The sequence below is a fragment of the Ptiloglossa arizonensis genome, chromosome 1 (genome assembly GCF_051014685.1).
Source record: "Ptiloglossa arizonensis isolate GNS036 chromosome 1, iyPtiAriz1_principal, whole genome shotgun sequence".
Classification (NCBI taxonomy): Eukaryota; Metazoa; Arthropoda; class Insecta; order Hymenoptera; family Colletidae; genus Ptiloglossa; species Ptiloglossa arizonensis.
Window position 1 is genome coordinate 18,137,765 of NC_135048.1, and position 12,660 is coordinate 18,150,424.

Sequence of the window (12,660 nt, forward strand, 5' to 3'; positions counted from 1 at the left end):
CGAGAATGTTCCACGAACATTGATAAAGAAATTAAAAATTAATTTATTACAAAGTATTACAAAAGTAACGAACTCAACGACGCAACAGTGTAGAAATAAGTATTGATAAATTATAAAGAAATAGCTCGAAAAAAACGAAATTTAACATCTTAAATTAACACCATTATGTACTGAGAATGTTCCACGAACATTGATAAAAAAAATTATTGAAACCAACGACTGAGGCGAGTGAAGAGAATACGCGTTCGAGGCATCGAAACGCAATGTTCACCGCTACGCGGAATTCCTCCTGATGTTTGTTATGTACGCGCCCTAAGGCGCGTCCTAACTAGCGTCGTGCAGCGACAAAATCGTTCGTTGACCCAACCGATGTCGATCGGTCGTACGATAATGCGACAGTGTCCATAGACCGATTATCGAATAGCATTCGATAATAGTAATCGAATTTTCGTGATCGAAAATAGTAAATTTTCAACGCGACATCGTGAAGGTTGTTTTCCCTTTCTGAAAATAATTGTGTAAACTACACGTTATCGACAAGAACACTGTTTTTACTATCGTCAAATGGTTTCGACGATTACCACTTGACTCGTCAATTACGAGAAAATGACAAATTATTTTACAAGTACGTCAGCACTGTAACCATCTTTTTCCGTTCCTCGACCAACGATGCAAGCTTTTTATACATTTCCATTTGTTTATTCCATACAATCGTTCGTTAGTGCGCTTCGAGAATTGGTAATTTCGTGAAATTGAGCTACGTCGTGACTGGTATTGTATAGAGAAAAATCAATACGAAATATCAATACGATAAAAAAGAAACAAGGGATAATATATGGTCGTGTTCAAATTGGACGTAATCTGACATCTTTTTTTTATCCCTTGTTTCTTTTTTGTGGTCGGTTCTATTAACGAACGATTTTCTTGCTACGCGACACTTGTTAGGGGGCAGCCTTACACGTTTTGTCACAGATTGTTATCTACAACAGTTATAGACGCGTGCTGTACAACAAACAGCGAACTGACTTCAATTTCGAACAATCTAGTCGATGAAAGCGACATATTGTCGCTTATAGATTATCGAGTATAGATTATCTCTTGTTTCTTTTTTGTCGCTGCTCGATACTCGATTAAGGTACGTTTTCACGTGACGGTAATAGTCACTACTCTAACTACTAGGTAATTTGAAAATTTTACTCCTTCAGTGACAAATTTTACCGTATCGAAAACGGTAGTAATTTACTACAAGTAAAATTAATTTACTACAAGTAAAATTAACGGTAGTAATTTACTACAAGTAAAATTAATTTACTATAAGTAAAATTGCTTTACTACAAGTAAAATTACTTTATTACAAGGTATTTTAAGTGTAACGAATCTAACACGCAACAGTATAGAAATAATCGAAAAACTTCTGTACCGTCGCGAGAGTTAAGGGTACGTTTCCATGTGACAGTAAAAGTCGTCGTTTTAGCCTTCGTACGACAGTCTTGTTTTCGTGTCAGAATTGCCACAATGTGTATCACCGTTGGTAACCTAAACATTTCGATTTCCAACGACAAACTTCATCGTTTCGAAAACGATACTAAAATTAATTTATTACAAAGTATTACAAAAGTAACCAACGCAACCACGCAACTGTGTAGAAATAATCGAGAAATCGCTACACTGTCGCAACGACGTTTAAGATACGTTTCCACGTAACGGTAAGAATTATCACTTTAGCCTTCGTTTGATTGTACAACAGTCTTGTTTTCGCGTCAGGATAGTCACAACTTTTATCACCGTTGGTAACCTAAATATTTCGATTTTCCAGGCAAAAACTCGATCATTTCGAAAACCATACTAACTATAATCAAAAAATCGCTATACCGAAAGTTTCGATTTTCCAGTAACAAACTCTATCGTTTCGAAAACAATACTAAAATTAATTTACTATCAAGTATTCCCAAGTAACGAATACAAGGCACAACTATGCAAAAATAATCAAAAAATCGCTATACAAAAAGTTTCGATTTTCCAGTAACACTCTATTATTTCGAAAACAATACTAAAATTAATTTGCTATAAAATATTCCCAAGTAACGAATACAAGGCACAACTTTGCAAAAATAATCAAAAAATCACTACACAAAAACTTTCTATTTTCCAGTAACAAACTCTACCGTTTCGAAAACGGTACTAAAATTACTTCAGTACAAAGTATCCCTAAGTAACGTACGTAACGCACTACTGTGTAGAAATAATCAAAAAATCGATATACCAAAAGTTTCGATTTTCTAGGGACAAACTCTATCGAAAATGGTACTAAAATTACTTTAGTACAAAATATCCCTAAGTAACGTACGTAACGCGCAACTTTGCAAAAATAATTAAAAAATCGCTACACAAAAACTTTCTATTTTCCAGTAACGAACTCTACCGTTTCGAAAACGGTACTAAAATTACTTTAGTACAAAGTATCCCTAAGTAACGTACGTAACGCGCAACTATGTAGAAATAATCGAGAAATCGCTGGTCTGTCACGACGGCAGTTACCGTCACGTGAAAACGTAGCATTAGAAGTCGGCCCAAGGCGGCTTAAGGCGGCCGCGTCGTATCGGGAGCCAGGGAGGGCGTGAGACTCGCGAGACGAAAACCGGCACAGGACGGAGAGCGGGCCGATATGCAACGGACAAGGCTGGCGGCGTAATAGCGGAGAGAGGCCGAAGGATGAGCACACGTCGCCGCGGCGGCTAAATTTAGAACCGCTCGCGCTGCTTACTTCCGCTTATTTTAGCTAAGGGGCCAGCCGTTTCGCCCGAGGAACGTTTCGTGCGTTGCTTTCCTCTTTTGTCGCTTCGTCGTTTCGTTTCGACCTCCAAAACAATACCTTCGAATACAATTCGACAACGCCTCTAACCTCTATGTCTCTCCTCGGTGTCCCATTGGCGGCGTTTGCACCGTTTTAGCGACAAATGGTTCGTGGATTATTTTTAAAAGTACACGCTCGTTTTAAAGGAACCGTCGCGCGTCATCTCCGATCGGGGATCGAAACTCCTCCAGAAATAACCGTTCCACAACCTGTTATATAAAGGCTCGGTGAAACGGTTACGAGGAACCAAAATAATCTCGCGTTTGTCCGCTATGGGCTGAAAAGGGTTCCCCCGTAAGCGCGAGTATCGGTTTCTCCGTACGGTTTCGATATCGGTTCTCGCGTCGACGATTCCTCGTGCGGCGGACACCTTCCGCTCTGTCCGCGTCGAACCGAAAACGTTAAGAAAGCGGACTCGACGCTCCGGTGACGCGTGTTGCGGTTTCACGTCGAAACTCGTCAGCTCTTTGGAAACGTACACCGTGGAAAACACGGGGGATAACGCGTAGTTTACGAACGCGGGGAAAAAACGCGAAGCGGAACAACGATTACGCGTCTACCAGTCGCACGGAAAGTGTTGAAAAAAAAAGGAAAAAAAAAGACTCGATGTAACCGCTGCGTTCCAACAAATCCCAGCGATCAACGCAACGGAAAAGAAACAAAGGATGGAAAAAGATTCGATAAAATTCGATTCGACGATGGATAAAAGGAGATGTCGATTCGATAAAATTAGATTCGATAAGAGATAAAGAAACAGCCGATTCGATAACACTCGAAGCGACGAACGACAAAGGAAGATGTCGATCGGACGAAATTCGACGCGACTGAGGATAGAAACAAATATCGATCGGATCGAATTCGAAATCTTTTTCCATTCTTTGTTTCTTTTTTGTCGCGTCGTGCGCACGATTCGATTGGTACGGTGGTTCACGTCGAAATTCGCTCGTTGGGAACGTACACAGTAAAGAAAAACGAGTAGTTTACGAATCGTGGAAAAAGACCGATCGATTAGACGCCCGAACAGACGGCGTGGATTTGGAAACTTGGAGCATATTTTACGCGCGCGCTAATTTTCTACGGGGAGGTGCGCGCGCAAGTCTCGTTCGACTCGGTCGTGTTCGACGTTTCTCGGTAACTCGTTAAACGTCGCGTCAGTTTTCCGTACTTAAGGGTGATCCTCGATATTTGTACGAACCGTAGTTTAAAAAGTTGAAATATTCGATAATTTGTCGATGTTCTTTTTATTTCATAGTATTATTAACCAGAGTAATGATTTTTTAAAGTTTACAAGTAATGAGGATATTTATTCAAACCGTAGTGTAAAAAATAGACATATTCGATAATTTGTCGATGTTCTTTTTATTTTATACTATTACTATCGAGAGCGATGATTTTTGAAAGTTTACAAGTATTAAGGATGTCCACGATATTTATTCGAACTGTAGTGTAAAAAATAGACACATTCGATAATTTGTCGATGTTCTTTTTATTTCATAGTATTACTAAGGAGAATAACGCTATTAAAAAATTACAAATATTAAAGATGTCCACGATGTGAAAAAATAATCGATAATTTATCGATGTTCTTTTTATCTCGTAGCATTACTTACGCGAGTAATGCCACTTAAAAGTTTACAAGTATTGGACTTCGTGTCTTGTAAGCGCTTTAGAGAATCGTTGTAACATCGGAGCGCCGTGGTGTTCGACGCGTAAACGAGGAATCGTCGACGATCGGTTACAAAATATCGTAAGCGCGAGAGGGCCAAAAGCTCGGTCGTCCGATGAGAAAGTATCACGAGGAAGAGGTATTTTCGCTCTTCGAAAAATAAACTGGTCGTCGTTTCGACGCCCGCGCCGCTGGCGTTAAACTCTGACAACTGAGATCCTCTCTCTCTCTCTCTCTCTCTCTCTCTCTTTCGCGTCGCGCTACCGGTTTTATCGGATCGTTCGAGGGAGGACGATAATCCGCGATCCGCGTATCCGTGACTTCCGTTATATAATTCGAAACAGAGCGTCGCAGTCGTCGTCGTTGGTCTTCCCTCTTCGATTCATAATTTATCGTGATAGACGCTGCCGCTTCTTCCCCCCTCCTCGTTACACCGGTTTATGCCCATCGACGATGAGACGTGTGTCGCAAGCGTCGATCTCGCGCGTCGCTTTGGCCGCGTTTCGTTCGACGCACGAGATAGCGGCTCCACGCGCGCTCGCGTTTAACGCGAGCTCGTAAATAACGAGTTCCCCGTGACTCGAATCTCGTAAAGTATCACGGTTCCGTCGTAGGCGATCGCGTCTCACCCTCGTTAAGAGTGGAGGACCGGGCGAGCTTTCGGTTATTAGACGGCGTTCGCTCGTTAAGGGCAGGAAGAACACGGAACGGGGAATAAATAGACGCGCGGTCGTTACTCGCGAGAGTAGCGGTAGAGATTTTCTATTGGTCGAGTTTTGGGTGAAGCGAGGAGTGGGGGAGGGCCGTAACCGAGTCGCGATCGCGGTAAACAGAAGGTGGTACGCGCGCGAGTCCCCGATGACCCGAGGCGCGTAAGTCTCCTGGGCACGGTTACTCCGACACTCGGTGGTTATGTAACGGGTGTGCGTCACAAAACGCACACGAACGCCTGTATTGACACGGACTCGAGTCGCGAGCGAACGAGCGAGCGAGCGAGCGAACGCGCGGATGTCGCAACGAGCGCGCGCGTTAATAATTGTGTCGTTTAACCTTGGGCACTGATTAAACCGAGCCATCCTCCGTGTCGGTGCACCTCTCGCGGTCGTTACACATAGATAACGCCGACCGACTGTGCAACGACCACACGCACCTGCGCTCGTTCCGAATCTTGAACGAAGACGATCGAAACGCTCGCGACGACGAACGCGTCCGAGGTTACGATCGCGCAAGCGCGAGAATCGGTTGGATTATGTCCGCTGTCGATGTTTCCAATTTTCTTTCTCCCTCCGAAGAGGCCATTGGCCCTTTCTCCGTGTCTCCCGTCTGCCGATTTAATCGCGAGGGGATTCCCGAAATTGTTACGAGCTCGTCGAGGGCTCGGTCCAACGAACGCTGGCTAGCAGAGAGAAAGAGAGAGAGAGAGAGAGAGAGGACTGCGAATTCGGAAAGATTCGTTTACGCTCGGAAGGAAACGACTGGTAACTTCCTCGGCGAGGCAACGAGTTTATCTCTCCGTCGTGGATACGTCGAATCGAACGAGGAAAAACGCGATCCCAGCGGACCACCGAGTGCCTCCGTACTCGTCGAACGATACTCGAAACGGATTTATCGGATCGTCGACGTTGCACCCACCCGACTATGTTTCGAGGAACGAAAGAAACGCGGAATTGCGGCATCGTCGCCGCGAAAGCAAAGGTTAGGAACGCGCGTCACGTTACGTAAACGCGGCTAACGACGCGTCAACGCGAATCGAAAATTGTAACGACGATAAACGTTGCTACCTTGGGCGTGATACGAATCGACGCGAACGCGAACGAGAACGCGGATTTCGCGTACGTACAGACGAGTCGGACGGAGCGACAGATGAGCGAAAAGGTTAATTCGTGTTGCTTCGTTCGTAACACGATTCTTAATATATATATATGAGATAGAGAGTTCGAAACTCGAACGGACCAAGGAATCAGGGCGACAGGAATTTTACTTCCTCGTTCCCCCGGCTAGTGAAAACGATCGTGCCACTTCCTCGGTCGTTTGCGAAAAGTGTCGCGGTCGGTTCGCTTTCCGCGAGTCTCGAAAGATCCGAAACGAGGCTCGCGTATTATTTGCACGGTGTCACGTGTACGTAGAAATGCGCGCATAAACGCACGCTCGCGAGCAGACAACCTTGGGCGTATTATCGAGTTCCTCCGCGTCGTCGTAGCACGGGTTCGGCCGACGCGATGGATAATTTTTTGTTATTTCCCTGGTTTTTAGCGTGCACGTCCGCGCGCGCTGCCTATCCGCGGCCGGCACAAAGGATCGGCGAGTAATCGAGCACGTGTCGTGCCATCTGGCTACGATTTCCCACCGAAAGATCGAGGAATAATTCCGACGACCTTCCGGCCCGCGACGGGAGGCGCTTCTCTCGCGTTGCACGCAGCGCGCGCATCGAATTTCGATTCCCCTCGTTTCTTCGTAGTCGATTCGGGTCGCTCGCGGCGGTGGTAAACATCGCGCGCAATTGGGGGAAAATCGTGGACGGTGAGAATGGTAAATTTTTCGAAACGATCGTGGATAGGGGGACGTTTCGTCGATCCGGCAGGGCGTGCATCGAAGACGATGGGTGCACGCGGTACACCGACGGGCCGTCGAGCCGCACACGCGCGTTATTTGAGTCATCGCGTTTCAATGCTGAACCGGTGAGAGCGAGGCAACGCGAGCGCGTCCAACGGGGGATCGCGCGTACGAGAGCGCGTGCATACGTAGACGATTCCCATTTTTAGCTTCGTCGCACTCGCTCCTTCTCCGCGCGTCGATCTCGCTCCCGCCTCTGTACGCACATGCGTGCAGCCTCTACTGTCTTCCTTTTTTATCTCCGACCGGCTCCCCCTTGCCTCACCGCTCCGTCACTCACCCCCACCGTTCCCCTCCCTACCATTCCTTCTCCTCCCTCGACCGCTTTGACACGCACCCCACCTTAAACCCATGGCAACCACGAACGCCGACCACCACTCGAGCTCAGGTGCGTACACCGGAACGAGCGCGCCCGACCCATCGTCCACGATCGTTTCGCGCGCATCGTTGTTTCCACCGGCTTGTTTCTTTTCTCGGAAAATCGGGGGAAACGCGTCTCCGTTTCGTCGTTCTCGGCTCGAGATACGTATCTTCGAGGGTTTCGCGATCGTCGACCGTAAGAATCGACGAAGCTCGGATTCGGGGCTTTCGGCGATCGTTTTACGTCCCTATCATTCGTTCTCCCTCTCTCGGCTCGTTCGTCGTCCCTGGCGCTTTCTCTCTCTCTCTTTCTCTCTCGTTCGCTCGATCGTTCTTCCTTTCTCTCTCTTTCCGACTGTACGGCCGTGTACAAGTGTACGAGTTGCGCGCGTGTGCGCACGATGCGTGGCTGAATCAGTGCGTCTCCGTCTGTCGAGCGGTTCGTTCTCGCTCGATCTGGTCGGCGAGCGGTTTCGGGCGGCTTCGTCGGCGCCATCGATCCCTCTCGCGCGCGCTCTCTCCTACTCCGCTCCGTGCTCGTCCGTGGCGAGCGGACACACACGCAGACACGCGCGCCGCGCTGTACTGTGCCGGCCGCGCCGCGCCGCGCCTTGCCACGCTACCCGCTTCCTCCCACGCCTGGGGGCCGGGGACCATCGCGGAGCGGCCATTCCTTCAGCGAGCTTCGAGCAGCGCGCATCGCATCTCGTGTTCGGGTATCGCGCAACCGCACTCGCCACTTGCACTCGCTAACCGTCGGTGTAATCGCATCCGTAACCACGCCTTTTTCCAAAAAAAACAAACCGTCGGTTCGCTGGTGCGTTGCTTGCCCGGAAGTCGACGGACCGAGCGAGCGATTCGGCGAAGGAAGCGGGCAAAGGATAAACGGGGAACAGAGATAGGAGTGCGAGGGAGAGCGAGCGACGATTCGCTCGATCGAGCCAGTGCGCGTAACCTCTCGGTAGCAACAAACCCTCTTTCGCGTTCTGGGCCGTGACGCGCGGCCAGCCGTTTCTCGCGAGGGAAATCACGGCAACGCGAACCGTGTGTGTCCGTGCTCCGAACGAAACCAGGGAAACGAAAATATAGTCGAGGAGGAGGAGGGGGAGGAGAGGTGGAGGAGGAGGAGGAGGAGGAGGAGGAGGAGGAGGGGGCGGAGGGGGAGGAGGAGGACGGACGTCGACGGCTCGCCGAGTCGAACATCTTCGCGACGGTGCACGGTGGGTCCCGATAGCGGAGGAGGGAAGAGGCTTTATCCAGGGTTCATCGGTAAACGGTACGCCGGTCGTTCGGTGGTGCCTTGGTCCGGTGGTTCCCTGACTCGTCGTTGGTTTCGCTCGTCAAACAGTGTATCGTTCCTGTCCGTATGTGTGTTGTGCACGAATTCGAAACCTCCGATGTTCCGATAGCCGCCAGCGTGTCCCGTCGAGCGCAGTCGCTCCGTGCCCACCGCGGTGTGCCGTACGCAACGAGAATCGAGTCCGATCGGCGAGAAGAGGTTCAAAGTGCGCGACAGTGGCCGGCCGGTTCGACGGTGGGCGGGTTTGCGCGAGAACGAGTTTACGGGCGACGAGGGCTGGGCTCGCGAGCACGGGACACCGGCGAAGTTTCGCGACTGTGTCGACCGAGCAGCTCGCGGAGAATCGAGCCAAAGAACGTGCGCGGCGGTGTTCGTGGCCCATAAACCGGAAGAAGAAGAGAACCCGGTGGGAAGATGTTTCGCGCGTACGGTGCTGCGCCGGCCGAGACACCTTCGACCGCCGACATTTACCCATGGACCGCCGCGTTCCTCAACAAAGGTGCTTTTTATTTACTTTCTTACTATATGCGCCGGTACGCGAGCCTCGTTTCCGAGAGGCCCGTTCTCTCGAATTTTGTCGGTGACCGCGGCCGCGAAGCCGGGACTGTGACGCAACGCATCGCAGCCTGTCCGTTTTCGGCTCGAGCCGAGAGAGAGCCGGCGCGTGTCCCGCCACGTGATCGCACCTCGCGACTGGCCTACGCTTCGGTCCGAGGTGGGAGGCCGTCGATAAACAAAGACAGGTTCGACGCGTAAAATTCGAGCCCCGAGTATCTCAGCGACGCTCACCGTACGGTTTTCGATCGAAAATTCCAATTCTTTGTTTTCGATACGCGTCGGCTCGTTGCGCGATCCTCGACTCGGTACGATTCGTCGTCGAAATTGTTCGTTTCGAAACGATCGTCGAACGCGAGGCAACATTTTTTCGGCGTTTGAACGTTCAGCGTTACGAAACGCGCATATCTCGATCGCGTTTCGCGGTGTCGCGCGATACGGTGGAACGCGTACGCGGTAAACGTAAACTCGAGCGTAGAATTCGATCGGGCGAGCGACTCGAGACGAGGTGGTGTATCTCCGTTCGGCCCTCGCGACCGCCGATGGAGGCAGATCGAAAGCAGGACGCTTGCGCGTGCACGTGCCAGGGAAGATGTCGGGTTCGTGTCGCGTCGGAATGCTCGAACGCACGGATCCATAGATTCTCGCGAAAGAGGGGCCCTTTAAAGTTTAAAAGGTCCCTCCGGTGGGTCAGGTGTGGTACACCTGTTCCACGCTCGAGCCGAGCGGAGCACGCGCGCGCTCGCCACCGCAAAACAACGGACCGTTTCGAGCTCCGGGCCCCGAGGCCCCGGGGTCCCAGGTGCCACGGGATACACGGTGGCCCGAAAATCGCGCATCGGTCCACGGGATACGATGCATTCTCTTTTTTTCTCGACGGATCGGCTGCGTCGAAAACGAAAAACGAAAGAAAGAAAGAAAAAGAAAAAAAAAAAGAAAAAAACGTTGCCTCGAACCGTGTCGACGCTAGATCCCCGACGAACGAAGAAAGAAAGTTTTCCCGATTAAAATTCAACGCCGACGACTTCGTTTCCTTCGGAAGCGATATCTAATCGTCGGACGTGCCCGGACTTTCGGCCCACCCTGTATTTCGACCGCCGGAGTGCCTTGACCCGCCTGACCTGCGCAACTTTTCACCCTACCCCTCGGGAAAACCTCCTTCTCTCCCCCTCCGCGCGCGGAACCGTAGAACGCGTTTCGTTCCGGGTTGCTCGCCCCTCCCCCCTCCTTCCGTCCGCCTATAGGCTCGTGCAACGCATCGCCGCGTTTTACGGGACGTCTTCTGTCCTTCGTTCTTCGTTGCTCGCCGATTCCCGGTGTTTTTCGCGCGCTTCCCGCTTCCTCGTTCGCGGTTTCGGCGCGACGCGCGTACCTTGTTTTCGTCGTTCCCGTTGCTTCCGGTGGAAGCGGCGTCGGATCGCTTCGAGCCGCTTACGTAAAGTAAACAAACGAAGGATTCGTCCTTGCGTCGCGTAATCTTCGTGCACCGCGAGACGATACGTGGTCGACGGGGAATCGAGCGAACGGTCGAACGGTGCAAAGTCGATCAACGGTGTAACGTTACGAGTAAATTTGCTCGGTCGGCGGCGGCGGACAGTTTGCGTCGTCTCTTATCGTATCCGCTTTTGCGTCGTCTCTTATCGCGTCGTTGCGTCACATGTTTCTCGAGGAGCTGGTGATCGGTGGGTTGCGCGAAACAACGTTACACTTAAAATAGTGTAACCTTGTTCGATTATTGGATTGCGAGCGCACGCACACACATATTTTCCGTGGTTTCTATATTTTCCGTATTTTCCGTACTTAACGTGTTTTCCGTATTTTTCATATATTCTGTAGTTTCCATATTTTCCGTATTTTTTGTATTTTTCATATTTTCCGTATTTTCCATATTTTTCGTACTTTCCGTATTTTCTATATTTTTCATATTTTTCGTATTTTCCATATTTTCCATATTTTTCGTATTTCCCGCATTTTCCATATTTTCCGTATTTTTTATACTTTCCGTATTTTCCGTATTTTTCGTACTTTCCGTATTTTCCATATTTTTCATATTTTCCATATTTTCCGTATTTTTTATACTTTCCGTATTTTCCGTATTTTTCATACTTTCTGTATTTTCCATATTTTCCATATTTTCCATATTTTCCGTATTTTTTATATTCTCCGTATTTTTCATATGTTCCCCAATTTTCGTACTTTCCGTATTGTTTGTATTTTTCGTAATTTTCGTATATTCCGTATTCTCCATATTTTCGCGCCTCTTTCATTTCGCAAGGCGCGCCAATTCGCGAAACGTCACGATGCCCGCGGGATGGGCGGGGAAGGAGAGACGGAAAAGAGAAACCCGCACACATGCACACCCTATTCCTCTCGCTCTCGCCCCTCTGGCGAATATCACCGACCAAAGTTACGCGGAACGAAGAGACCATGTTGCGTGTCCCGGTAATCGATAGCGTCCTGGCACCGTTTGTCCGCGTCTTCCTCCCGCGCTGGCTGCTTGATGGACAGAAATGGGACGTATTTCTCTTTTGCCAGGAACGCGAGAAAGGGTGTTGTATCGATCGCTGTTGAAACTGTCACCGTCGTCCTGGTCGTTTGCGTTGCCAGAAGGAAATGCAACGTAAATGGGACACCGAGTGTACCGGTCGACGTTTCCTACGACCAGTAAACGCGTTTGTCTTTGACGATGCATTTTTCGTGAGCAAAAAATTAGAGAAACGAAACTCCCATTTACACGTGCATAGAAAATAATCGGTGTAACGCTCGCGACGATAGTCGAATGAGATCGAAAGTTTTTCTACCAATTTGATTTTCGTTCCACAATTTAACGCGATCGTGGTCGATGGTATATTTTTCGGAGCAAAAAATGGGGCACGTGATCCTTCTGGAGACGTTTACTCCATTTACACGTGCATACAAAGTAATCGGTATATTTCTCGCGAGTCGAACCGAGTAATAATCGTACAAGAAATGAAAAATTTCTCGATTCGATTTCCATTCCACGATTAACTTTAAAGGTAGATTTTCCAGAACGAAAAATACGAGAAAGAAAATTTCTCGAGACGTTTCGTTCCATTTACACTTGCATATAAAGTACTCAATATATTTCTCGCGAATCGAACCGCGTAATAATCATACGAGAAATCAAAAGTTTCTCGATTCGATTTCTATTCCACGATTAACTCTAACAATAAATTTTCCATGGCAAAAAAATAAGGAAAAAAAAAATTTCTCGAGACGTTTTGTCCCGTTTACACTTGCATACAAAATATTTAATATATTTCTCGCGAGTCTATCCGCTTAATAATCATG

General features: G+C 48.7%; 2 protein-coding genes across 2 annotated transcripts in view; both read left to right on the forward strand.

Moving 5' to 3' along the window:
• Orb2 (cytoplasmic polyadenylation element-binding protein orb2) overlaps positions 1-12,660 on the forward strand; it is a 183,531-nt gene that overhangs the window by 66,140 nt on the left and 104,731 nt on the right. The window lies entirely within an intron of this gene.
• On the forward strand, positions 1,368-7,211 carry LOC143145805 (uncharacterized). Its single transcript, XM_076309553.1, has 2 exons — positions 1,368-6,215; positions 6,774-7,211. The coding sequence occupies exons 1-2, from the start codon at positions 5,770-5,772 to the stop codon at positions 6,883-6,885; spliced, it is 558 nt and encodes a 185-aa protein (XP_076165668.1). The 5' UTR covers positions 1,368-5,769; the 3' UTR covers positions 6,886-7,211.

Bases quoted from the DNA above. Each gene is read 5' to 3' on its own strand.
- LOC143145805 (XM_076309553.1), top strand. From the start codon at position 5,770: ATGTCCGCTGTCGATGTTTCCAATTTTCTTTCTCCCTCCGAAGAGGCC. The intron at 6,216-6,773 runs GTTAGGAACGCG...CCTGGTTTTTAG, and splicing joins TCGTCGCCGCGAAAGCAAAG to CGTGCACGTCCGCGCGCGCT.